The following is a 25224-nucleotide window of genomic DNA, read 5'->3' as shown; positions in this document are numbered from 1 at the left end:
AACCATAGGCATTTTATTTACTTAACTTTCCTCCTTATGGTCTCCCTGTGAATAAATGGAGAAAGTGGGGTTTAAGAGAGCAAAATCTTCCCATCACAGCTCCATAAGACTTTGGTTTTGATTAGCATCAACTGGGAGATAGATGTTAGCAGATAGACCTGCAAGGAACAAAATCAAGATATTTTTAGTTTAGGATGACAAATATTTTTGAATGTTTACTATGTTGCCAAGCGTTGCCCTAGGAACAGGGGTTAAAAGGTTTTCAAGACTCCATTCCTTACTGGAATGTAGTATCCAGCTTGGAAAACAGAAACATAAATCAATAGCTATAATGTAATATAATAAACTCTATCTTTAGAGCCTTATAAAGTGCCAGTGTAACAAGGAAGTGACAGTTCTTTGAATTTCCCAATATACAACAGTTTATGCTATGGATTAATATTTGCGATTTCCATGGTGCTGTTTTAAATTCAGAATCATGTGAAAGTGATGGAGAATCTAAAAGGTTAGTTTTAAAACTGAGCATGAGTGAAACTGCATTCTATGATGGAGGAGTACCTAGATTTTCTTTTCTTTTCTTTTTTTTTTAAGATTGATTTTATTTATTTGAAAGTCAGAATTATACAGAGAGAGGAGAGGCAGAGAAAGAGAGAGAGGTCCTCCATCCACTGGTTCACTCCCAAGATGGCCGCAATGGCCAGAGCTGTGCTGATCCAAAGCCAGGAGCCAGGAGCCTCCCCTAGGTCTCCCACGCGGGTGCAGGGGCCCAAGGACCCGGGCCATCCTCCACTGCTTTCCCAGGCGATAGCAGAGAGCTGGATCGGAAGAGGAACAGCCGGGACTAGAACCGACGCCCATATGGGATGCCAGCACCTCAGGCCAGGGCGTTAACCCACTATGCCACAGCACCAGCCCCCTCTAGGTTTCTTATTTTGTTTTTAATATTTATTCTATTTATTTGAAAGGCAGAGCTGGGGGGTGGGTAGAGAAAGAGAGAAGAGAGAGAAAGATCGTCCTTCCTCTGGCTCACCTTCCCAGATGATGGCAACAACTGGGGCTGGGCAAGGCAGAAACCAGGATCCAGGAGCTTCTTTCAGGTCTCCCAAGTAGGTGCAGGGTTCCAAGCACTTGCGCCATCTTTCTCTTCTTTCCCAGGTACACTGGGAGGGAGCTGGATCAGAAATGGAGCAGCCGGGACATGAACCGGTGCCCATATGGGATGCCGGCATCACAGACATCAGCTTTACCCACTATGCCACAACACTAGACTCTAAAGTACCCAGAATTCTGATCACATCCACTCACTAAAATGAAGAACATACAGAGTAAATATGGCTAGCATCAGTGAATTGGTTATTATTCATCAGTGGAATATTTCCTGTGCGTGAGGTTGTCTAGCTTCCATGGTGGAACAATGGCAAAGGGTTGGAAAAGAAAACTTTACAAATATACATAATCAAGTAGAATAATTTAACATCATAGTTGGGAAGGCTAAAGAAAATGTCTAGATGGCAGAGATGGCATCTATGTTGTAGATGACAGAGCTGAGATTTGACAGGAAAAAAATGATCACTGTTTATTGTAGCATCCTCCATCTCTAAAATGAATAAAGTATAAAACAATAATTGAGATGAAAATAAGGTTACACAAATTAATAGGAGGGAGCCACAATAAGAGCTTGGTAAACACTCATTATTAGAATGCATGCATCCCGGTTCCATTAATCTTTTTTTCTGATATAACATTTTGGTGTCGGTGACACAGAATGAAACTTCTCTTTGAGATCTGAGTGCTTGGGTGGTGTTCTCATGCTGCCTTACTTCTGTCCTCTCAGGGCCAAGGAGATTAAGATTAAGTTGGGAATTCTCCTCCAGAAGCCAGACTTGGCCACGGACCTTGTCATCCCTTACAATGAGAAGCCGGAGAAGCCAGCCAAGCCACAGAGGTGAGTCATGATTAGGGAGCTGTTGTTCCCTGCAGAGGGTGGCTGCTTTTCAAGTGCACAGCGGCATTCCATGTCCGCAGAACTAGCCCCTTCAATTACTCTCAAGGGCCATGAGAGCCCCTGGGGAGTTGGTTTGTAAAGAAGTATTTTTTTTTTAAATATCATTATTAGTTTACTATCCCATGTCTGGGGCAGAATACTGGCAGAATACCTGAAAGGAAGAAAACAAGATCTTGCTCTGTCTTTGGGAAGATGGATCATGCTATAAGATGACACGGGCCACTGTCTCCATCATTTACCACACCGTGCAGTCAAAAGACCTTACTGTTGTCTACTGCCCTGGGTCAGGCAACCATCTCTGATTCAATTCAAGGCTGTTCATCTTCCTGGAAACTACCCAAGACTGCAGTCTCTGCAGGGAGATGTAGGTGAGAATACTTCCCTCAAAGATGCTAAGGATGAGGCACATAATACATAGATTGATCTCCAAGACAGTATCTCTTTAGGTCCCACAGAGGAACAGAACACTGTAACCAGGGCAGGTGCTGTGGTTCAGTGGGTGAAGCTGCCTCCTAGAAGGCCTACATCTCATAACAGAATGCCAGTTGGAGTTCTGGCTGCTCCACTGACAATCCAGCTCCTTACCAATGCATCAGGAAAGCAGCAGACGATGGCTGAAATACTTGAGTCCCTGCCAACTGACAGTCCCAGAAGGAGTTCCTGGCACCTGACTTTGGCTGAATCAGCCCTGGCTATTGTGTCCATTTAGGGAGTGAGCCCGCAGTTAGGAGATTTCTCCCCATGTCTGTCTCTTCCTCTTTTACTCTGTTTCAAATAAACAAATAAATAAACTTTAACAACAACAACAACAAAAAACAGAGTGACTACTTGACCAGCTATTTCTGTCTATTGCATACCAAATATTTTTCCCCATCCATAGACTATCATTGTTGACTGGGTCTCTGTAGTCTTCTCTCTCTCACTCTCACCTCTGATTCAGGCAGCAGTGATGAGGACACTGTAATTCCAAGGAAATGAAATGTTCATCAGTGAACCCAGCTCCTACAGTTTATATTGGCCCTAACTTAATAAGCCTACTCACAGCATTCTCATTGTTTATCTTGGTTCCACCAGCTACCCAGACCATCATGGCCTTGAAAGACAAACCAGCTTCCCATCCCTCCTCCACCTTCAAAAATTTATTCATTTGAGAAGTATCAAGTGAGAGAGAAAGAGACAGGATTCAACCTATTGGTTCACTCCCCCAAAGCCCATAAAAGGCCAAGGCTGGATTAGACTGAAGCTGGGTGCTGGAACTCAATCTCTGTCTCCCATCTCCCATAGGGATGGAAGAGACATGACCATCTGAGCCATGGCTGCTGCCTCCCAGGGTGCCCGTTAGCAGGAAGCTGGAATCAGCAGAGGAGCTGGGACTTGAACATCAGTGTTCTGATGTGGGATGTAGGTGGTCCAAGCAGCGTCTTACCCTCTAGACCAGATGCTCATTCACGTCTTCCATTAAAACAGGGATGCCTGAGAAAAAACAAAAAATAAAAATGAAGGAGGAAAAGTCAGGTGTGTGCAAAATTTTTCACTCTGCTACATAAAAAGGAGGTCACAGAATTGTGGTTAAAATAAATACAGGGGTCCCTTTAAACCTCCATGTCTTTCCAAATTTAACATTTGTATCAATTGGCCAACCCATCCTGTGTTCAGATGACTTTCAACTTAATGTAGCTGGATTGGTAGGGAGATAGAGAGATGGGTCATGCCTTTTTAAAAACTCTTTTTCCATCAACCTAAGTGGATATTTCCATTCTCCTGCTTTTAATACTTCAAAGTGATCTCAAACCGGAAGTGAGGCATAATTGAGTTTTCTGCATTTAAAAAGAGGAAGCTAATTCAATGTGGAGCAGCAGGCACCAAGCACTAGCAGAGAATAGAACCACATTTCACAGCAGTCACAGATCAAAAAGTCTGTTTGAAGCAAACAATGTGGTAATTATTGATCTGTATGAATTAACTTGGAGAAACATAGTACTACATTTCCTGCTTTGATTCTCTGCTTTAATATCGCACATAGACACTTGAACTATTTGGCTTAATGGGATTCAGAGAAAATCTGTTTTGGAAGAAAACCTGGGGCTTGCATTTATTGGATTACTTGCTTCTCTTTTCTGCCATCCCTTTTCTCCTTCCAGAAGTTGAAAGTTTTTGGAAAAGTCCTTCATATCTCAAGAGAACATTTGTGTGTCTTGTGTGTCTCTATTGCATTTTTAGCAGTGATCACTAAAAATGTTTCCCACTCTCTTCCAAACCCATAAGCCTCATCCCACCTCTTCATTCTTTGGCAAATTTCTGTGATTTTTTACTTGACAGGAAAATATCATGTTGTGCATGCATTTGATCTATGTCTTTGTCTCTACTTTAAAATTTCTCTGCGACTTTTTTTTTTAAAAAACAAAACAAAACATGTTCTTTTCTCAGAGAACAAAATAAAGCTTCTTGACTGAAGGTATTTTTAAGCTCTCTCATCTTCTTTGAGTTACTGAACATCAGTAGAATGCCTATTTCAAAGAGTGCTTTCTATTTTTTAATATGATTTGAAATTTTTATTTGGAAAAAAAAATCAGACGCTTGAGAAAAAATAAAAAATAGAGAAAAGCTGCTTATACCTCCAAGCAAGCTTCTGTGGCTATTTTAGTATCCTCCATCACTTTTTTCCCTCTGGACCTTCAAACAAGGAGCAAACAAATCCAGGTTTCACTGAAAAATATTCTCCCAGCCCTTCATCCTTTCTGCTTCCACACTGTCCCCTTACTTTCATCGACTGACTCTGGAAATAGGAGTATATACTCAGTACTTCAAGTATTTTCTTTATTTCCTTCTTGTCCGGTTTAAACCTTACTACCTCATTGAAAGAGTTGTCTCAAGGCCTCAACTTCAGCTGGTCTGCAGCACTTGCCTGTTCACCAATTGATTTCCTTCCTAAAACTTTGTTCCTTCTCATCCTGGGTCCTTCCTGTGCCTTCCTTTGTCTAAGTGTTTCTGCTTTTATCCACCCTCTAACGATGAGCGGCCCTTTAGGTTCTGCCACAGGCACTCAGAATAATGGCACACAAAATTAGTAAACCACAGAGGTTGATTTTGTTTGAGCCAATATCATGCTCATACTTTGAAAGTTTGTGGAAATAGAATGAAAAGATAAATTTACTTTGCTGCAAAAGGAGTTTGCAATCCATGCATATGAAAGGTCTCCAAAAAGTTCACGAAAAATGTAAGTTATGAAAAAAACATTGATTTCAAACTTTTTTGCACCAACATAAACTTTCAATTCTATTTCCGTGATATTTTTGAGGTACCCTCATATAATGAGTTGCAACATGTCAGGAAGTAATATAGACATTCTCAAAGCTAATTTTATATTTCTAAATGCCCTTTTTGTCCCTATGTCACCAACTTTTAACCAGATTTGGTTGCTGTTGTGGTGTTCATCCCCCTATAACTACAGAACGACCTCCACACCTAGCCTGTGCCAGCTGAAAGCAGTTCCAGAGGCTGTCACATGTGTGTTCTCACCTGCTTTACTGCAAAGTGAGGTTTACGGTGAGGATTAGGGATGGATGTACAATTTTGGGGCCACATATGGACATCAAAAAGTGGCAGTTTTTCTTTTTAATATTTTATTTATTTCTTTGAGAGGTAAAGTTACAGACAGAGAGAAGGAGACACAGAGAGAAAGGTCCTCCATCCTGTGGTTCACTTCCTAAATGCCTGCTGCAGCTGGAGCTATGCCAATCCAATGCCGGGAACCAGGAGCTTCTTAGTCTCCCATGCAGGTGCAGGGGCCCAAGCATGTGGGCCATCTTCTGCTGCTTTCCCAGGCCATAGTGGAGATCTGGATTGGAGGAGGAGCAGCTGGGACATGAACCTGGGCCCATATGGGATGCTGGTGCTACAGGCAGAGGTTTAGCCTACTATGCCACAGCACTGGCCCCAGCAGGTTTTTCTAATCTATATTTCCTCCCTGCTGCCTAAGTCACTGTTAGCCATGGAAAAGGGCCTGGACTTGAGACTGGTCATGAGCAGACAGTACTATAGTACAAGAAGAGACAACAGAATAGGCTTTTACAGGTGCCAATAAATAACTTGAGTTTCATTTTTCTTTTCAAGGGTAAGAACATGTGAAAACATAACAGAAATGTTCAAATAAGGGCAACTATATTTCTCAATAATACATTTTATCCTGTATGAGTATAGGATATGGCAGATAGAGTAGAATGGCCATGAGATCATTGCCATGTGAGACTCGGTGAGTAAATGTGGTGACAGAGTGAAAGGAGGGAATGCTTCCAGCTAATATGGTCACTTCCTGAGCCAGGTGGCATTTACACCACGCGTTATAAAACATACACTTAATCGTCTCTGTGAATGTTTATTTTGCCTTTCACTTGAACCAGCTTCCTCTCCCTCCCACACACACCCACATAGAGAGAGAGAGTGCCATCCTTGGTGGTCAGCTTTGACCTTGCAAACCAGAATGCTTTCTGGTCATTTAGATCTGCATCTATTTTGTTTCCAAAGAAGTCAGACTTAATGAGGGCTGGCAAATTCTGAGAATAAGGACAGGATGAACCTTTGCTACCTCCTAGGCTGGTAATCAGAACACTGGGATTCGTGCCGTGGGAGAAGTATCCTGCTTGACTGTGCCTGTAAGTCAGTTTGTTCTAGCTTCACCCCCAAGCAGGATCTGCACATGTCCTTTTCAGGAATTTAATCACTGTGATGTCCTGTTGATGTTGACCATTAGCCTTGTTCTAATAAGACCATTTGGGACAAATTGGATCTCATAACAAAAGTTTGATGCACCTGCTCATGTCATTTCTTCTTCCTAGCTCCTCTGTGCAAATCAGAGGAAATGAGTGGAGAGTGGAAGGTGATTTCATTTTATGAAAATATTTTTAAAATTGGGAGATTCAGTGAATGAACTAGACCTTCACCTTGCTCTGAACCAGTTTTTTGTTGTTGTTGTTGTTGTTTTTTAACCAGAAACTTTGTGTCTGGCTCTTTCTGTTAACAAGTAATGGGAACTTGGGTGGGTACCTATTGTGTGCAAAATACTGAACCTATGATAATGGAACATTAAGACATATAAGGCCTTGTCTTAAATATGTAGGTATGAAATAGTATGGCTATAGGAAAAGATCTCAAAATGAAGTAATATGGAAGATCCAAAAGGAGTTATTGACCTCTAGAAAATAGAACCTTTTATCATTAGAAATAATGAGAATGTGGCATAGCCAGTAAAGCTGCCACTTACAACTCCAGCATCCTATATGAGCTCTGGTTCACATGCCAACTGCTCCACTTTCAATCCAGCTCCCTGCTACTTGCCTGGGAAAAACAGCAGAAAATGGCCCATGTATTTGGCCCCTGCATCCATGGGGGAGACCTAGAAGAAGATGTTAGCTCCTTGCTTCAGCCTCGTCCAGCACTGGCCCTTGTGGCCATTTGGGGAATGAACCAATAGATGGAAGGTCTCTCTCTCTGTAATTCTTTCAAATAATAAATTGTTTACAAAAATAAAGCAGGAAATATAGGGGCACATGTGTAATCCCCTGTTCACGCCATTTCTCCTTCCTGTACTCTGTGTATTAGAGAAGAAAGAAGAGGGAAGGTAGTTCCTTTGTCAGAAATAAGTTTCCAAAGAATTTGTATACTTTCAGTCTATGATACCCATGTTTCTAGACAGGAAAACAGAAAACAAACAACTAAGATTGTTTTACAAGGTTTATTGTCTTAACTTTTGGTAGAGTTGACTTTTTTTTTTTTTTTTTGACAGAGTTAGACAGTGAGAGAGAGAGACAGAGAGAAAGATCTTCCTTCTGTTGGTTTACCCCCCAAATGGCCACTAGGCCGGCGCGCTGTGGCCAGCCCGCTGCATCAATCTGAAGCCAGGAGCCTGGTGCCTCCTCCTGGTCTCCCATGCGGGTGCAGGGCCCAAGCACTTGAGCCATCCTCCACAGCACTTCCGGGCCACAGCAGAGAGCTGGACCGGAAGAGGAGCAACCGGGACAGAATCCAGCGCCCCAGCTGAGACTAGAACACGGGGTGCCGGCGCTGCAGGTGGAAGATTAGCCTAGAGAGCCGTGGCGCTGGCCAGAGTTAACTTTTAGAGAAGAACACATACAACTTTATGAAAGATCATATACGTGAAACTCACAATTTGAACCTAGAAAGAGAATTGAGGGTATTATTCACAATACTTTGGCCAAACAATCTACTGACTGTTGGACTCCTTACATACAGAAAGTGAATTTATTTACATGATTACATAAATAAAATGCGGCTGAATCTGAGCCTGGGACCAAAAAAAAAAAAAAATGAAAAGTACGATAATCAATCGCAGCTGCTAACCTGAATAACTAAAAGTCTTCAAACATTGTTTTATGAAAACTGGAAGCAGGAATGTTCTTGGATTGTCTGAGTTATTAATAAACAATCTAAGAGCTAAGGAAATTCTGATACAGGACAAACATTCCTCTTGGCCTTAATATTCTCATGAATGCCTCGTCAGTCTGTTTGGATTTGTCAGTGAAGAACTCAAATCATAATGCAAAAGTTCAAGCAGGGTGAGCCGGGGAGATTTCAGTCAGCCATTTTCCCAGACAACAACTGCTCCACTTGAGACATCCTGCTGTGCCAGAAAAATTGGTGGTTGAAATGAAATAGCCGCTGGGTCTCTGCATACATAAATATTAAAATAAAACAGCCTAAGGGGAAATTATATGTTGGTTATTACCTTCTTTTTGAGTCTGCATCTCAAATAGCTGTGCACAACATTTCTATTTAGGAGAAATCATGCACATTTTTTCTCAGAACCAGTAAACTTAAGGTACACACATGTACCCATCCACAAATGTGTAATCCTGTCCTAACTGGGCAGGAAAATGAGTCTAGATTTATTCATTTTTGTTTGTTTGTTTGTTTGTTTTTTGGACAGGCAGAGTTAGACAGTGAGAGAGAGAGAGAGAAAGGTCTTCTTTTCCGTTGGTTCACCTCCTAATGGCTGCTATGGCCGGCGCGCTGCGCTGATCCGAAGCCAGGAGCCAGGTGCTTCCTTCTGGTCTCCCATGCAGGTGCAGGGCCCAAGCACCCGGGCCATCCTCCACTGCCTTCCCAGGCCACAGCAGAGAGCTGGACTGGAAGAGGGGCAACTGGGACAGAATCCGGTGCCCCAACCAGGACTGCCAGCGCCGCAGGCAGAGGATTAGCCTGGTGAGCTGCAGCATCGGCCTATTCATTGTTTTTAGTACACACTTGCGTTCACATTCCCTACATCAGGTACAGGAGGCAGCATTGCATGTAGCATCTTCCACTGCCTTTAATGAGATGGCCTTGGGATGTGAATGTGGAACCAAATGGCTTCTGCTGATTAAATCAGGTGGTGAAGTGTGGCATTGGTGAGGTAGAGAACAATGAGTTCAATCCCCATAATGGGAAAACTGGATTTCACCAAGTTATATTTAGAAAAATGACCACAACTGGAGCCACTCTCTTGGGATATACAAGAATATCAAGACATTGCTTCATGACAAATAGCCCCCACTTTGAAAGTAGGACAGACTTAACCAAATTATTCAAAAATCGATGAAGCTATGCAATATAGATGTATGGAATAAAACTCAGCTTATACAACCCAGCTGTAATAAAGAAAATATCTAACCTTCCTTTCCTGAGCACAGGCCATTGTTCACATTGTTTCCATCTAAGAAAAGCAGGACCCTGTCATTGTTGGTCTATGTGGCTAACTCTCTGCTTATGTCATCGCCCTTCTCTTTCTGTCTTCTTTGATCTAGACCCTTGCCGGAGGAGGCCCTGCAGTGGCGTGATTCTCTGGACAAGCTCCTGCAGAACAATTGTAAGTTTGTCCTGTTTCCTGTGAGGCCCAGGGGAGGGACAGAGACACAAAACACCTTTGTGTTGCCCGTGTCTCTCTTCCCCAATTTTGACATTTCTTCTATTTTTCAACGTGATCTCAGCAAGGAAAGCATACCATGGAGATGTGGTTATTGAGATCACTAGAAGAGGGAGGTCCACGCACTGTGGAGCAAGAAAATAAGGTGTCCTGAAGAGTTGTCTTTTAGGTTGTGTTCCTAACACAATGTGGGAGCCAGAACAAGCAGCTGGAGCGGTGTGCTTCTTGCGTATTCTCATCAGGAAAACAGAGAAGCTACCTTTCTTGGCTCAGCCAGGAAAATTAGTATTGACAGGGTTGGACATAGCAATGTAAAGATCACTGAACAAGCCCTGAGTAGGATGTCGTAGTTCAAAGTGCTAGCAATTGTTCTCGTCACTCGGAATAGATTTTTGTCTCCTCCAGTCTTCATTTCCTCTTGGAGGAACATGCCTTTCACATCTTCATTCAAGACATGCGAAGGTGCTAACTAGCCCTACCTCCTGTTCCCTCTCCCATCCCACTCTTCATTAAGATTCATTTTTAATTAGCTTTATATACAGAAGATCAACTTAGTACAAAGTAAAGATTTCAACAGCTTGCACCCACACAGACACACAAAGTATAAAGTACTGTTTGAAGACTACTTTTACTGTTAATTCACATTGTACAACACATTAAGGACAGAGGTCCTACATGGGGAGCAAGTGCACAGTGACTCCTATTGGTTTAACAATTGACACTCTTATTTATGACGTCAGTGATCACCTGAGGCTCTTGTCATGAACTGCCAAGGCTATGGAAGCCTTTTGAGACCACAAACTCTGTCAGCATTTAGACAAGGCCATAATCAAAGTGGAAGTTCTCTCATCCCTTCAGAGGTACCTCCTTCTTTGATGGCCCGTTCTTTCTACTGGGATCTCACTCACAAGAGATCTCTCATGTAACCTTACTCATTTCTGACTCTCTTTTTATTTCTTGTACTCTAAACAGAGTTCCTTGTCCTGATACATATATAGTCAATAAACATTTCTTGAATTAAATAAGTAATTTTGCTTGCTGGGGCTAGAAATTCCATGAAGTCACCTAGAGGAAAAATATTTATATTTATCAATTGACTTATTGTTTTACCCTAGTAGTTTTGGGGCCAAAGCAGTTTGACAGATGACATATTGAAAAATTACAAATGCTAACTACTCTGGGTATGGGTATTTATTGCTACTGACAAGAAATCTGAGTAAACAGAGCTATTTTCATGTTTTCAAAGCCATTAAAGATGTGGATAAATATCCATGAGCCAGATACAATCTTTTTCAGTCATCACAGTGTTTGGAGCCATGTACTGTTATGTTTTAGGCGTTTTAGGAAACAGAGAGCTACTAGGAAAGGAAAGCTAAAGGGAAGAGGAGTTCAGCTGCAGGCAGTTAGTGCTAACCCTAAATTAGCTTTAGAGAGACTTCAGTCTTTCAGCTTGCAAACTGATAATTGCCCTGTTGTTACCTTGAGGCTGGAGATTCTTACAGAGATGTTTTCTACTTCTGAGAGAGGAAAATAGGAGGAGGCTTTAAAAAGTTCATGGAAAATAAAATTAAAAGATCTTTATTTTAGTGTAAAAAACTTCTGAAATCCATGTATTTCTTCCATCTTTTACAATTCCAGGAACTTTTAGTAATTTTATTATTTTATTTTTGTTTATTGGAATGAGAGAGAAAAACAGACAGACAGAAACAGAGAGATATCCAACCAATGATTCAGTCCTATAATACTTCAACAGCCAGGGCTGTGTCAGGCCAAGGCCAGGAACTTGGAACACAATCCTGGTCTCCCACATGGTTAGAAGTAGCTCAACTGCTTGAGCCATCATTTGTTGCCTCCCCAGGGTGTGTATTAGCAGGAAACTAGATTATAAGTGGAGCAAGGTCTCGGACTCACACGTTTTTCTGATACTGGATGTGGGTGTTCCAAATAGGTTCTTAACTGCTGTGCCAAATGCCAGCCTCTCCATGAACTTTTGAAGATCATTCATATATATGGATATCTTTGTGTTTGTGTTTGTCATATATATGTTTAAATAAGAGTCGTAATATTTTATTTAATAGTATGTAATATATATTATAACATATATGTTTATATATTTGTATAAGGTGAGTATATGTGTATTTGTGTGTAAATATGTTTGTACGTGTGTATGATTCTGAGTTCCACATAATTATCCTCTTAAATATTAATATATATTTGGACAATTAATTTCTCTAAAGCAGTGAATAGAAAAGCTTTAGATAACCACTCTAGTTAGTTCTTTTCTTGATACATTTCTGCTCAAACTGGCTCAAGTATAAAAGACAAGGATGGGCTAGGTGTAGAGATTGCAGAGAAACCAAGGCAAGGCATCCCCCATGGGAGGTAAAACCATGGGTCAGTATGACAGTCTCCCCCCTCTATTTCTCTGTTCTTACTGTCTTTCCATCTCTTCTTCATCTTTCCATAGCCCTCACTCTGCCTCTGCTTCTTTTCTATGTGATCTCTCTTTTGCCACTCTATTCTGCTTTCTCCATCTCTTTGTTCCTAGAGAAGAATAAGTGGAATAATAGCTGAACCCAAAAAAATTCTATCCCAGAATCTGCAAGCTGAAGAAACAAGATTCGAATGGTTCCCCCAAACCTCAGCTATTGTGCATATCATGAATAATTTTATGGTAACTGGCTACTTCTTATGAGATGTTCTTATTTAAATCAGTTCAAACTAGTAGTCTATACATCAGAAAATACCTAATATTAGCTGTAATTAAATGTAAAACAGATAATGAAGAAAGATGTATTGTATTTGAGCATTATATGTATTTAATAGTTCAAATCAAGGGGTTGGCATTGTGGCACAGCAGGTTAAATTGTCACTTGCATTGCTAGCATCCCACACTGGAGTGCTGGTTTGAGTCCTGGCTGTTTCGCTTCCTTCCAATCCTGAAGTGCTCTGCTAATGCAATTGAGAAAGCAGTGAAAGATGGCACAAGTACTTGGGCTCTTGCCATGCACATGAAAAACTTGGATTGAGTTCCTGGCTCCTGGCTCAGCCAAGGGCCAATGTGGCATTTGGGAAGTAAATCAGGAACTGAAAGATCTTTCTCTGGCTCTCTATGTCATTCTTTCAAATACATCAAATAAATCCAAAAATCCTTTGCATCTCTTCTTCCATGTTTGATTTGGTAGATTTAAACCATTTAAACTTTAAGAATGACATTTTTGTTGATTTATAAGCAATATTTGGCCTTGCTCTAATGTAGAATATTGACTCTTACAGTTCATGCAATTCCCCAAGTAATCCTTAAATCCACCTTTTCCTTAAGTTTTCTTGAGTAGACATGAAATAATGGTATCAAGCCTCTAAAAATACAAGGCAGTTAAGCTGCAAGTACATCTTCTTTTCTAATCTCTTACTTTTCCTCATTTTAAAAATAATTTTTAATCACCCAATATATTTGACTCTGTTTTGAAAGTACTTCTTACCTGTTTTATCAACTTCTTACATGTTTTGCATATAAGAAAATATAGGGAGCACTCTCTGTGCTCATTTAGTAGGTCCACAGGGTACATGTTCCATGTAGTATTGTTTAAACACAAAAATAAATTGCACACAGGAATTTATAAGACAGAAGCATTAAAGATTTCCAAGACTCCAAGACTCAACCATTGTTAAGCATAGAGGAAGGGCCAGCACTGTGGCATAGTGGATAAAGCTAACACCTGCAGTGCTGGCATCCCATATGGGCACTGGTTCAAGTGGCTGCTCCATTTCTGACCCAGCTCTCTGTTATGGCCTGGGAAAGCAGTAGAAGATGGCCCAAGTCCTTGGACCCCTGCACCTACATGGGAGATGTGGAGGAAGCTCCTGGCTCCTGGCTTCTGATTGGCACAGCTCTGGCTGTTGCAGCCATTTGGGGAGTGAACCATCAGATGGAAGGCATCTCTCTCTCTCTCTCCCTCTCTCTCTCCTTCTCTCTCTCTCTTTGCCTTTCCTTCTGTGTAGCTCTGACTTTCAAATAAATAAATAAATCTTTTCAAAAAAAGAGTAGAGGAAAGTGAAACACAGTCCAATAGTAACAAGGGTTTATGAGGATCCCCTTTCCCAGAAGTCCTGAAAGATCAGAACATTTCCTTGAGAAACACTTGAGATTAGAACTCTTCCATGGGGAGTGGAGTAGCCTGGATCCAGGCCCATGGTTTAGTTTCCATCTTTGCATTCTCTTTTTGCTTCTATCTCCTTGGTTTCCAAATTTTTTCTTCTCTTTACTGGCTCACATTTAACAATGTTTTCCTCTCTGGAAACTGCAATTTCCTTTAAGACAATTACAATACTTAGGAAAGCAATAACTAACAATTATTATCATATGACAAGCATTATCCAAAGCACTTTGCATAAATTAGTTGATTTGAAGATTGAAATAATTTTAGGACTTAAGTACAATAGCAATCCCTATGTTTCCAAAAAGAAAAATGAGATGCAGAGAGGATATATAATATGCCCATGAAATAAAATACACAGCAATGGAAAAGCTGGTAGATTAACTTCTTTTAAAATTTATTTATTTATTGAAAGTCAGAATTACACACAGAGAGAAGGAGAGGCACAGAGAGAGAGAGAGAGAGATCTTCCATCTGCTGGTTCATTCCCCAATTGGTCGCAATGGCCGGAGCTGCACCCATCGGAAGCCAGGAACCAGGAGCTTCTTCCAGGTCTCCCACGTGGGTGGAGGGGCCCAAGGATTTGGAACAATTTCTGCTGCTTTCTCAGGCCATAGCAGAGAGCTGGATTGGAAGTGGAGCAGCCAGGTCTCAAATTGACCCCCATATGGGATGCTGGCATAACAGGCAGTGGCTTTACCCACTATGCCACAGCGCAGGCCCCAATTAATATTTTTTTATAGCTTGTGTTATTCGGTTTGGGACTCGAAAGGAAAGGTTTCCCTTAATGTAGTTTATTTAATTCAGTGGAAATCTCTATAAAAAATGGGTGTAGAGATTGAGGCAAGGAGCTAGGATGTAAAAGGAAGGCAAAGATAAATGCAACTTAGACTTTGAATTCGAAGAATTAATAGCTTCATGAAAAATATAGTTATTGAAGAAAAAAATCCCAACAAAATACAAAGTGATTTTTTTTCAAAAGAAGAAAACAGATGCTCAAGAGCAAGTAGTTCATTGTAGGTAAGGACTACCTTGCAGATGGAGGAACTCTTAAATTGGATTTTGAATGACAACAGATAATTTAAAATTTGTTATGAATAATAGTGATGATAGCCTGCATTGAGCTACAAAGTGATAATTATGTTTTGTTTGGCAACATGCTGGAGCTTTACATGAATTATTTAATCTTTAACACAATCCTATAAGGTACGTTCCATTTTTATTCCTATTTAACAGATGGGGCAACAGAGGCTGAGAGAAGTTAGATAACTTGTTCAAACATTGCAGTAACATGCTGTCTTAGGAATCTCCCCAGGAAGTTTTAGCTCTAGACCTTGTGTTTTGAATCAGCAAGTTATATAATGATGCTTATCAAGTAACAAAGTCATTTCGTGTTCTCCACCCTCAACCACTGGTTGAAGAGATTCATGCTAGTCTGGTTTTCAGTATATTTCTATACCAAATTGATTTAGATTTGTCTAATATTCCTTATTAAGGCTTCTTCCTTCCTTCCTTCCTTCCTTCCTTCCTTCCTTCCTTCCTTCCTTCCTGTCTGTCTTTGAATGTCAGAGTTACAGAGAGAGAGAGACACACACACAGAGAAAGAGAGTTTTTCCATCCTCTGGTTCACTCTTCAAATGGTTCCAATGGCCAGTGCTGTGCCAGGCTGAAACCAGCAGCCACGACTTCATCCAGTTCTCCCACATGGATGGCAAGGGCACAAGCACTTGGGCCATCTTCTGCTGCTTTTCCCAGGCTATTGTTAGTGCCCCAGAGGTGGGGCAGTGGGACTCCAACAGGTGCCCATATGGGAAGCCGGAATCACAAGCTGCGGCTCGAGTACCAGCTACGCTACAACACCAGCCCCTATTATTCCCTTTACTTTCAAAGTGGTTTCATAATGTTCTCATGTTAGGGCTGCCACTCTATGAAGGGTCTTCAAATAGTTCATAGTGGAGCTGGCGCTGTAGTATAGTAGACTAAGCCTTGGCCTGCAGTGCTGGTACATTTTCTGGATGCTTCTCTTCCAATATAGCTCTCTGCTTTTGGCCTGGGAAAGCAGTAGAAGATGCCTCAAGTGCTTTTTACCCCTGCACCCATGTGGGAGACCCAGATGAAGCTCCTGGCTCCTGGCTTCCGATCAGCTCAGCTCCGGCCATTGTGGCCATTTGGGGAGTGAACCAGTGGATGGAAGACCTTTCGGTCTGTCTGTCTCTCTATCTATCTGTAACTATACCTCTAAAAGAAATAAATAAAATCTTTTTTAAAAAGTTCATAGGAACTGTGTTTTATGAAAAACTATGTATGGATTTTAAAATTGTGTTTTGTACCAAGATAAACTTATCTTTTAATTTCATGCTACTACAAATATTTGAAAAGATTTATCTATTTATTTGAAAGTCAGAGTTATAGAGAGAGATGTAGAGACATATAGAGGGAGATCTTCTATCCATTGATTCACTCCCCAAATAACCTCCATAGTTAAGGCTCAGCCAGGACAAAGCCAGGAGCCAGGAGCTTCACCCAGGTCTCCCATGGAGGTGGCAGGGGCCCAACACCTGAGCCACCTTCCACTGCCTTTCCCAGGCCATTACCAGGGAGTTGGAATGCAATTGGAGCAGCCAGGATACAAATTGGCTCCCATATGGGATGTCATGAGATGCTGGTGCTGCAGGCAGTAGCTCCACCCACTATGGCCTCAATGCCAGCCCTTATAAACTTTTTGATATTTTCTTATATTTTACACGGATGTTAAAAAGGATACCATGCAATAGAGCCAGCTCCAGGATTACAATGAGGGTCATAACCCAAGTATTTCTACAAGGACAGAGGATCAGGTGAGTTTCCTCTGCCTTCTAAGTAATAGATGCCTGAAAATGTATGTTGAAAGGTATTCTGGGGCTTCATACAGGCTTAGCAGGGAAGAACATGGTGATTCATGACAGATATGTGCTGGGGCTCTTCTGGGTGTGTGGTGAGCAGAATTGGGGTAAGGCAAAGGAAAAATGTATGCTCTTTGCAGAATAGAGACATTTGCCCTGAATAGGCATTTGTCCTGTCCTTTGGCTTTCACCCAAGAGGACCTTCTAAGGAGTAATGGGAAGTCAATCAAGAAGGTCTCTGAGTGATGGACCCATAGAAGAGCAGAGGCTAAGGTGGAGAAAGTGACTCCAGAGTAGTTTGAGGGGATCCCAGTGAGGCACAGAGCATGCTCAAAAGCCAGGGTAGAGAAAGAATGGTTTTAAACATCACTCGGGACCCCATGCTGTGGCATAGCAAGTTGGGCTGGTGCCTACAATGCCAGCATCCCATTTGAACGCAGGTTCAAGTCTTGGCTGCTCCACTTCCAATCCATCTCCCTGTTAATGCACCTGGGAAAGCAGTGGAGGATAGGCCAACGCTTGGGCCCCTGCACCCATGTAGAAGACCCAGAGGAAGCCCCTGGCTTCAGCCTGGCCCAGGCCCAGCTGTTGTGGCCATCTGGGGAGTGAACCAGCAGATAGAAGACCTCTCTCTCTCTCTCTCTCTCTAACTCTACTTTTAAAATAAATAAATAAATCTTTATAAAAAATCATTCAGACCAATGAAGTAATGTTATGAGTCTTGGCTTAAAAAGAATAAAATTTTTCTATAGAAATTAAATGATTTAAAAACTCATATATGAAACATTTAATCCTTTTCAGCCTGCTTTATGGCTGGTTTTGTTATTTGATGTGCTAATTTGGGCAACTTAATTTACATTCTAGCAGTCTCTGTAGATAACTAAAAGCCCAGTGAAGTATTTTATAATTTCAGGCTACTTAGGCCATGCTTAGGATGTTGTTTGAAAGAAAGAAAAAATTCACTTAACATATTTCACATTTCTGCACCTTCATCTAAGTAAACCTTTGGATGATTTGATAAAGGATGAATGAACCTATTTCTTTTACACACATACCAGGGACAAGCTTGTGCCTAACGTTAGTTGATAATGTTGTGCAGAGGATACTTGACACCAACTTGTTTCTTTGTGGTCCAAAATGAGAAAAACATTTTGTATATGGTTAATTCTGTAAACAGATGCATGTTTAAAAGATCTATGATGGTCTTGTAATCTTAATCTAATATATTTTTGATATTTTAATTTATTCCCTCTTGGGGAATACATTTAGTATGGTGTAGAAAATAATTCATGACATTTTCATATAAGGTTCTATAACTTTTCATACATAAACATGAAATTTGTTGTAGAAAATTCTTTAAACCAAACATTTTAATCTAGGACTTCAGTTTAATCTGTTCCTTGAATCTATTCTTATGTGGCCCTTAAAAACATATCCAAAAAATTCATTGCTAATATAGCAATAAAAATACTTTGGGTACTGAAAAAAAAGTATACATTAAAAAAAAAAGCCCTGAAATAATAGTGTGGAATTCAATGAGATTGATGAAACTAGTTCCCAGGAAATGGGCTCACTGTACTGCTAGGAAGTTGTTTTCCAAGATCATGACCTAGATAGGTAGGAAATGCTAATGTTGTGGAATATTGGCATGAGTCCTCATATTGTCAGTAATGCTTGGAGGACTAGGATTTTACCATTAGATTTTATGAAGATGCAGCACGAGTGGTTCAGGGTATTGCGCAGATTGTAGGAATATGGGGCTAATGAGAATACATTTTCCAAGCAATTACTCTGTGGAATTATCTCTTCCTCTACAGTCTTCAAACCAGCTGTATGAGAACCCAAAAGATTCACCTCCTAGCAACTAGAAAGGGCCTGAGAATTTTTCCATTTCAACAGGGACTGCCTGACACATTTTGGTTAAGAAACAATGAAAACTTTAACCGTAACAGAAAGAAAAATTGACCTTATTTCTTTTTCCAACATATATGTTGATTCCTGCCTCATCAAATTATGACAGATAGTGCCAGAAATAGAGTAGGAATATGGGTAGCAAGAAAAATAAGTTACAGCTGATTTTATCCAGGTCCATGTTATCAATTTTTTTAAAAAAAATCTTTATTTTTTGGATCCGCGTAGCTTCATCCATAGCAGCCATTTGGAGGGGTGAACTCACTGTCTAACTCTATCTGTCAAATGAATTTTTTAAAAAATCTTTATTTGTTTATTGGAAAGGCAGAGTTACAGAGAGCGCAAGAGAGAGAAAGTGAGAAAGAGATCTTCCATCTGCTGATTCACACCCAAAATGTCCTTGAAGGCTGAGCTGGGCCAAGTGGAAGCCAGGAGCCTGGAACTCCATCCAGGTCTCCTACAGGGATGGCAGGGGCCCAAGCACTTGAGCCATTTTCTGCTGATTTCCTAAGCATATTAGCAGGGAGCTGGATCAGAAGTGTATGGATGCCAGCATTGTAAGTGAGGGCTTAACCTGATGCAGCACAATACTGCACCCCCCGCCATAAGTAGTCCTCCACTCAGTCTTCTAGAGAAAATTGTTTATCATGCTTATCATTGTTCCCAGATATATTTTTAGTTGTTGATCAATTAAAATGTTTTTAGGGTAAAAGTACAAGGAAAGAAGATTAAATTAGATTAAATTATGAATTGTCTCATTTGGATCCTGAGCCATGGTAACCTTAGTCTAAGCTAATTATCACTTGGCCATTGTTTTTCTCCAGAATTAAATATTATTGCAGGGTACCATGAAGAACATAAAATAAATAAAAAGTATAGAGGGTAAATTGAAAATGGAAGGCATATACCCAATTTAATCTTCACATGTTTTGTGCCTGTTGCATGAAACCCAGATATCAGGCAATGAGTAATGGATGAAAAGTTAGTCTGTAAAAAGGTTCAGGGAGAAATGTTCAAGGAAAACAGAAATAGATTGAAATTAGGTCAAAGAAAATGAATTCAGAACATGAATATGTTCCCTAAGCAGAACTTAATATATTGCAGAAGGGTCTCCTGGTGGGAGCAATTTAGAGGGAAACGAAGCCCTTATATCCAGGTGACAGCCAGTCCTATCTGCTGCCACAGGAGGCAAAGTGGCCAGCCAGCACTGTTACTGAGGGGAGGCCTGTGATTTTGATGCAGCCTGTGGAAAACTACTTGTTCTCTCTCCTCCCTTTACAAATCCTTCCTTTCCTTACATGACAGATGTGGATTATCTCTATATTAATGCACATTTGTTAGGGTTTTGGTATAAAAAGATATATATGGTCAGTATTAAATAGCAGGAAAATAGTGTAGATTAAGGTATTTTCTTTTATTTACCTTCAAAGTCTTTTTACTCATCCACACTTCAGAGAGTCAGTTCTAGAAGAGTGGAAAAGAAAAAAAAAAGCAAAAGGATCAGGGCCAAGAATCTGCATATAATATATATATATATATATATGTATATATAATATGTATACAGATTATATATATATGCTTTGTAAGATTATTATTATTTTTTAAGATTTATTTTTCTTGAAAGAGTTACAGAAAAGGAGAGGCAGGAGCACACACACACACACAGGGGGGGAGAGAGAGAGAGAGAGAGAGAGAGATCCATCTTCGACCCTCTGGTTTATTCCCTAAAAAGCCACAACAGCCAGGGCTGGACTGATCCCTAGCCAGAAGCCAGAAGCTTCTTCTGGGTCTCCCATGTGGGTGCAGGGGCCCAAGCACTTGGGCCATCTTCTGCTACTTTCCTGGTCACGTTAGTAGGAGCCGGATTTGAAGCAGGGCAGCAGGAACTCAAACAGGCACCCATATGAGATGGCAGCACTACAGGCGCCTGTTTTACCCGCTATGCCACAGCACTGGCTCTGTTTCTTAAAATGATTAACTGAAGTTTCCTTTTTAAAATTTTATTTAGTGTATACAGATTCCACGTATTTCCTATATACATATTCAGGAAGCAGAGTGATACTTCCCAACCCGACCCTCCCCCTTTTCCTCCTCCTGCTCCTATTCTCATTCTTAATTTTTACAAAGATCTATTTTCAGTTTACTTTATACTCATAAGATTAACCCTACATGAAAGTTGTGTAACTTAAATAAAATTTTAAAAAAGAATAAAAAAAAGCATAGAAAGGGGCTACTTCATCCAGAAGTAGATTACCTTAATGGGAAGAAGCAAGCCAAGGCTATCTGAATGTTCCTTCTAACTTAATTCAGAGGCAGTCAACACTGTACTTGGGTGCAAGCAATGGGTTCTGGTGTTCCACAGGAGAGTAGAGTAATGAGAGTTCACAATGAAAAAAGTGAAGGGCCAATCGCCTAGGATGATTTTTGGATTACGCTGTGCATGTCAGTTGAAATATCACACTGTACCCCAAAATTATCTCATGCCAATCAAGATTTTTAAAAACAAATTAATAAGGATAATGACAAAAAATTAACTCTAGGCTAAGTAAAGAGTTCAACAAATGGCATGAAGAAAAACACACTGTCCCTCAACAGTTGAGGCAAGGGATGTAATCATTGAGTCTCAAAATGTCAATTTCACTTCTACAGATTACCTTTAGATATTCTATTAACTGAAGTTTCTCTGCGTGAGCAATAACACGCTGAAAACAGAATCACGATAGTTATAGTAAATCTGATGTTCTAAAAACTGATGTGCAGGGACCAGCGCTGTGGCATAGCGGGTAAAGCTGCTGCCTGCAGTGGCGGCATCCCAAATGAGTGCTGCTACAATTCCCGGCTGCTCCTCTTCCAATCATGCTCTCTGCCACGGCCTGGGAAAGCAGTAGAAGATGGCCCAAGTCCTCGGACCCTTGCACCTACACGGGAGATGTGGAGGAAGCTCCTGGCTCCTGGCTTCCATTCGGCACAGCTCTGGCCATTGTGGTCATCTGGGGAGCAAACCAGCAGATGGAAGACCTCTCTGATTCTCAGCCTTGGTGTCTCTGTAACTCTGCCTTTCAAGTAAATAAATAAATAAATCTTTAAAAACAAACAAACAAAAAAACCCTGGTGTGCAGCTGATGGACATAGCAACCACCCTCATATGCTGATTTCATTAGTGCCTTCCTACTCCCCCTTCAGGTTTCAAGTTGAATGTTACCTCACCACTCTCCTCAAGCCTAAGATGAAGTTAGGACCCCCTCTTCCCCAATAAATCTATGACTGTCTTTCAAATATTTTCCCTTCTTTGTGTATTTGTAAATCTTCATTTTCATGTCTCTTCATTTTCTCTCTACTTCCCTCAGAATCCATAAGCTCCATCAGGACAGAACCATCTGTTTTCCTTTTCATAGTGCCTGAAACATAGTAGTTGTTCAAAAATCACCCATAGAAGAAAAATAAAAACACCTGTTTGGAATGTGTGCGTGATCCTTGATGTTACTATTGCGTACACAAACAATGCAAGTTTTAAATGTGTATTTCCGTCTTCAGTAGTTGATGAATGTACAGGAAAGTATTGGTGTGAGTGGTGTAAACACTCGTCACCTAAATATATTCAGGTGTTTTAAAAGACAGTGTGGCAAACCCTCCGTCCAGGGCCAGGGTCTCTGATTCTTTATGAGAAGCAGGGCTGCAGCTCTGGAGTCTCTGCCATTTTCCCACATCTCTCTCCTATCCCTCCTCCACCAGAATGTAGGGGTAGGGGGAATGCAGTCATGAATAAAATTAACATCTGCCATAGGTTGACATTGGTAAGCCTTTTCCTGTTCTCTCGTGAACATGACATTCGTGCTGGCCTGTGTTTTCCTCTTGGTGTAGGTGCAGTAAATCAGGCAGCCATTCCTGGAAAGCTTCTATTCCAAGAAGCTGAGTCATGCATCTGTTGAGAAGCAGTTTAGGATGATGGATAAATGCATGGACTCTTGAGTCAGACTGCCTGGGTTTGAATCCCAGCTCTGACAGCAGTTGGAAATAGATGGGCAAGTCTCTGACCTCTATGATCTCATTTACAACATGGGATATCAATATTAACCTGCCTCTTAGGTTTGTAATGAAGATGAAATGAGTTCACGGGTTTGTAAGTGGATTACTGAGATATACTTGTACAGTAAGCTGAGGCTGTACAGTGGGTGTAGTATTTGTTACATAAGTTAGCACATTTCCTCAATTGCCTTTTTTCCTTGGTAGATGGACTTGCCAGTTTCAAAAGTTTCCTGAAGTCCGAATTCAGTGAGGAAAACCTTGAGTTCTGGATTGCTTGTGAGGAGTACAAGAAGATCAAGTCCCCTGCCAAGATGGCTGAGAAGGCAAAACAGATTTATGAGGAATTCATCCAAACGGAAGCCCCTAAAGAGGTTGGTTCTGGTGGGTGGGTGGGTGTGGTGAACCGAGGGTCAGCTTGATAAATCTGGAGGAAAGGTAAGCATTTGAGGGGCCAGCACCGTGGCTCACTTGGTTAATCCTCCACCAGCAGCAGCGGCATCCCATATGGGCGCCGGGTTCTAGTCCCAGTTGCTCCTCTTCCAGTCCAGCTCTCTGCTGTGGCCTGGGAGGGCAGTGGAGGATGGCCCAAGTGCTTGGGTCCCTGCACCTGCATGAGAGACCAGGAGGAGGCACCTGGCTCCTGGCTTCGGATCGGCGCAGCACCTGCTGTGGCAGCCATTTGGGGAGTGAACCAACGGAAGGAAGACCTTTCTCTCTGTCTCTCTCTATCTATAACGCTACCTGTCAAATAAAAATAAATAAAAAATAAATAAAGGCAAGCATTTGAGATAACAGCTACTCCTGTCTGAGCACCTGCCGAGTACAAAGCAGATTGAAATTGAATCCCATTCAGACCACATACTTGTTATATGGGTCCCACTCCACCTGTACATAACTTCCTGTGGGACGTATACCTGCCTGATCTTGGGTAAATTGTTGCATCTCTCTGATGCTAGTTTCTTTTTCATAAAAATGAGAATAATGGAGACTATTTTGCACAGATGCTCTGAGGGTTAAATTAAGCAGAGTGGATTTCAAAACATGCATTTGTTTGAACTAAGCAATGCCTACCAATATTCTTACCACTTTTCTTTGTTCCCCTGTACTTTCACTACATTTCTCTTTTCTTTCCTTCAAACTCCTCTTTCTCCTCTCCCTCCTCTACTTTCTCTCTCTTTTAAAGATATATTTACTTATGTGAAAGGAAGAATTAGAGAGAGAGAAAGAGAAAGAGAGAAAGGGGAAGAGAGACAGAGAGAGAGCTTCCATCTGCTGATACTTCCTAAATGGCTGCAACAGCCAGGTCTGGGCCAGCCCAAAGCCAGGAGCCTGGAACTCCATCTGTGTCTCCCATGTTGGAGGCAGGGGCCCAAGGACTTGAATCATCCTCCACTGCTTTCCCAGGCATATTAGCAGGGATCTGCATCAGAAGTGGAGCAGCCCAGAGTTGAATCAGCACCATGTGAGATGCCGGCATCACAGATGGTGGCTTAACCCACTATGACACACTGCTTGTCCCCTCTACTTGCTTCTAACCTGCATTCCCCCTCACTCTAGTCTCTGCCATTTACAGTTTAGTTGGGGCAACAGGACATCTACTTAGGAAAATAAAATATTACAAGATAGCAATACTAGGGATGTTTAAAACCAATATACCACTGATTACTAAAGACCAGATGTGTTGACTTCAAAAAGCTTTGGAGATCATTATAAACTCATTTCTTCGATATTTGTGAAACCAAATTGTAGCATTGGGAGAGTCATAGCAAGATGTGTTCACCATGTTCTGGCCAAGTCACCTTAGTTACACATTGTTCCCCTTAATCTGATCAGAACACTATATGTTTCATCAAGGTTTGCAGTCAAGCACAAGTGTGGTCTGAGGAAACCTTGTGGGTAGGCATTGATCTGCTTAAGATAAGTGGAGAGGAGAAAATTCCCAATATCTCTTCTCCCACATGTGTGCTAGACTCCTAGATTTCTACTATTTCTTCCTTTACTTGAGTATTATCCCTCATTAACTTTTTTGAAAGAATAAATATATTTTAGTGAATATTATACACCTTGATACCAACAAATACGTTGCCTTCAGGACTCACAGGATAGAGGTTAGGAGTATAAGAGTGTGCAGGTGCTTGGGGTCAAAGTCGAGAAAATGAAAAGGTCATGAACTAGGTTTAGTCTTGCTGTGGACATTAATTTCAGAATTATCTCCTGATCTTCCCTTGTACTTCTTAATCTCCCAGTCCAAGCACATGTTAGCTTTTTCCTACTTTTGATGGCATTGTGCTTAGCAATCTTTTCTTCTGCGTTTCTCCTGGGTAT

General features: G+C 41.1%; 1 protein-coding gene across 1 annotated transcript in view; it reads left to right on the top strand.

The window, feature by feature from the left end:
- Nucleotides 1-25224, top strand: part of RGS5 (regulator of G protein signaling 5) — a 71042-nt gene that overhangs the window by 37584 nt on the left and 8234 nt on the right. Inside the window, exons 2-4 of the mRNA XM_062192652.1 lie at nucleotides 1835-1945; nucleotides 9805-9866; nucleotides 23104-23270. Coding sequence (XP_062048636.1) covers nucleotides 1835-1945; nucleotides 9805-9866; nucleotides 23104-23270 — 340 coding nt within the window. The remainder of the gene's footprint in view (nucleotides 1-1834; nucleotides 1946-9804; nucleotides 9867-23103; nucleotides 23271-25224) is intronic.

The sequence above is a fragment of the Lepus europaeus genome, chromosome 5 (genome assembly GCF_033115175.1).
Source record: "Lepus europaeus isolate LE1 chromosome 5, mLepTim1.pri, whole genome shotgun sequence".
Lineage (NCBI taxonomy): Eukaryota > Metazoa > Chordata > Mammalia > Lagomorpha > Leporidae > Lepus > Lepus europaeus.
Note: the sequence above shows the minus strand (reverse complement) of the source record. Positions and strands in the feature narration are given on the sequence as shown.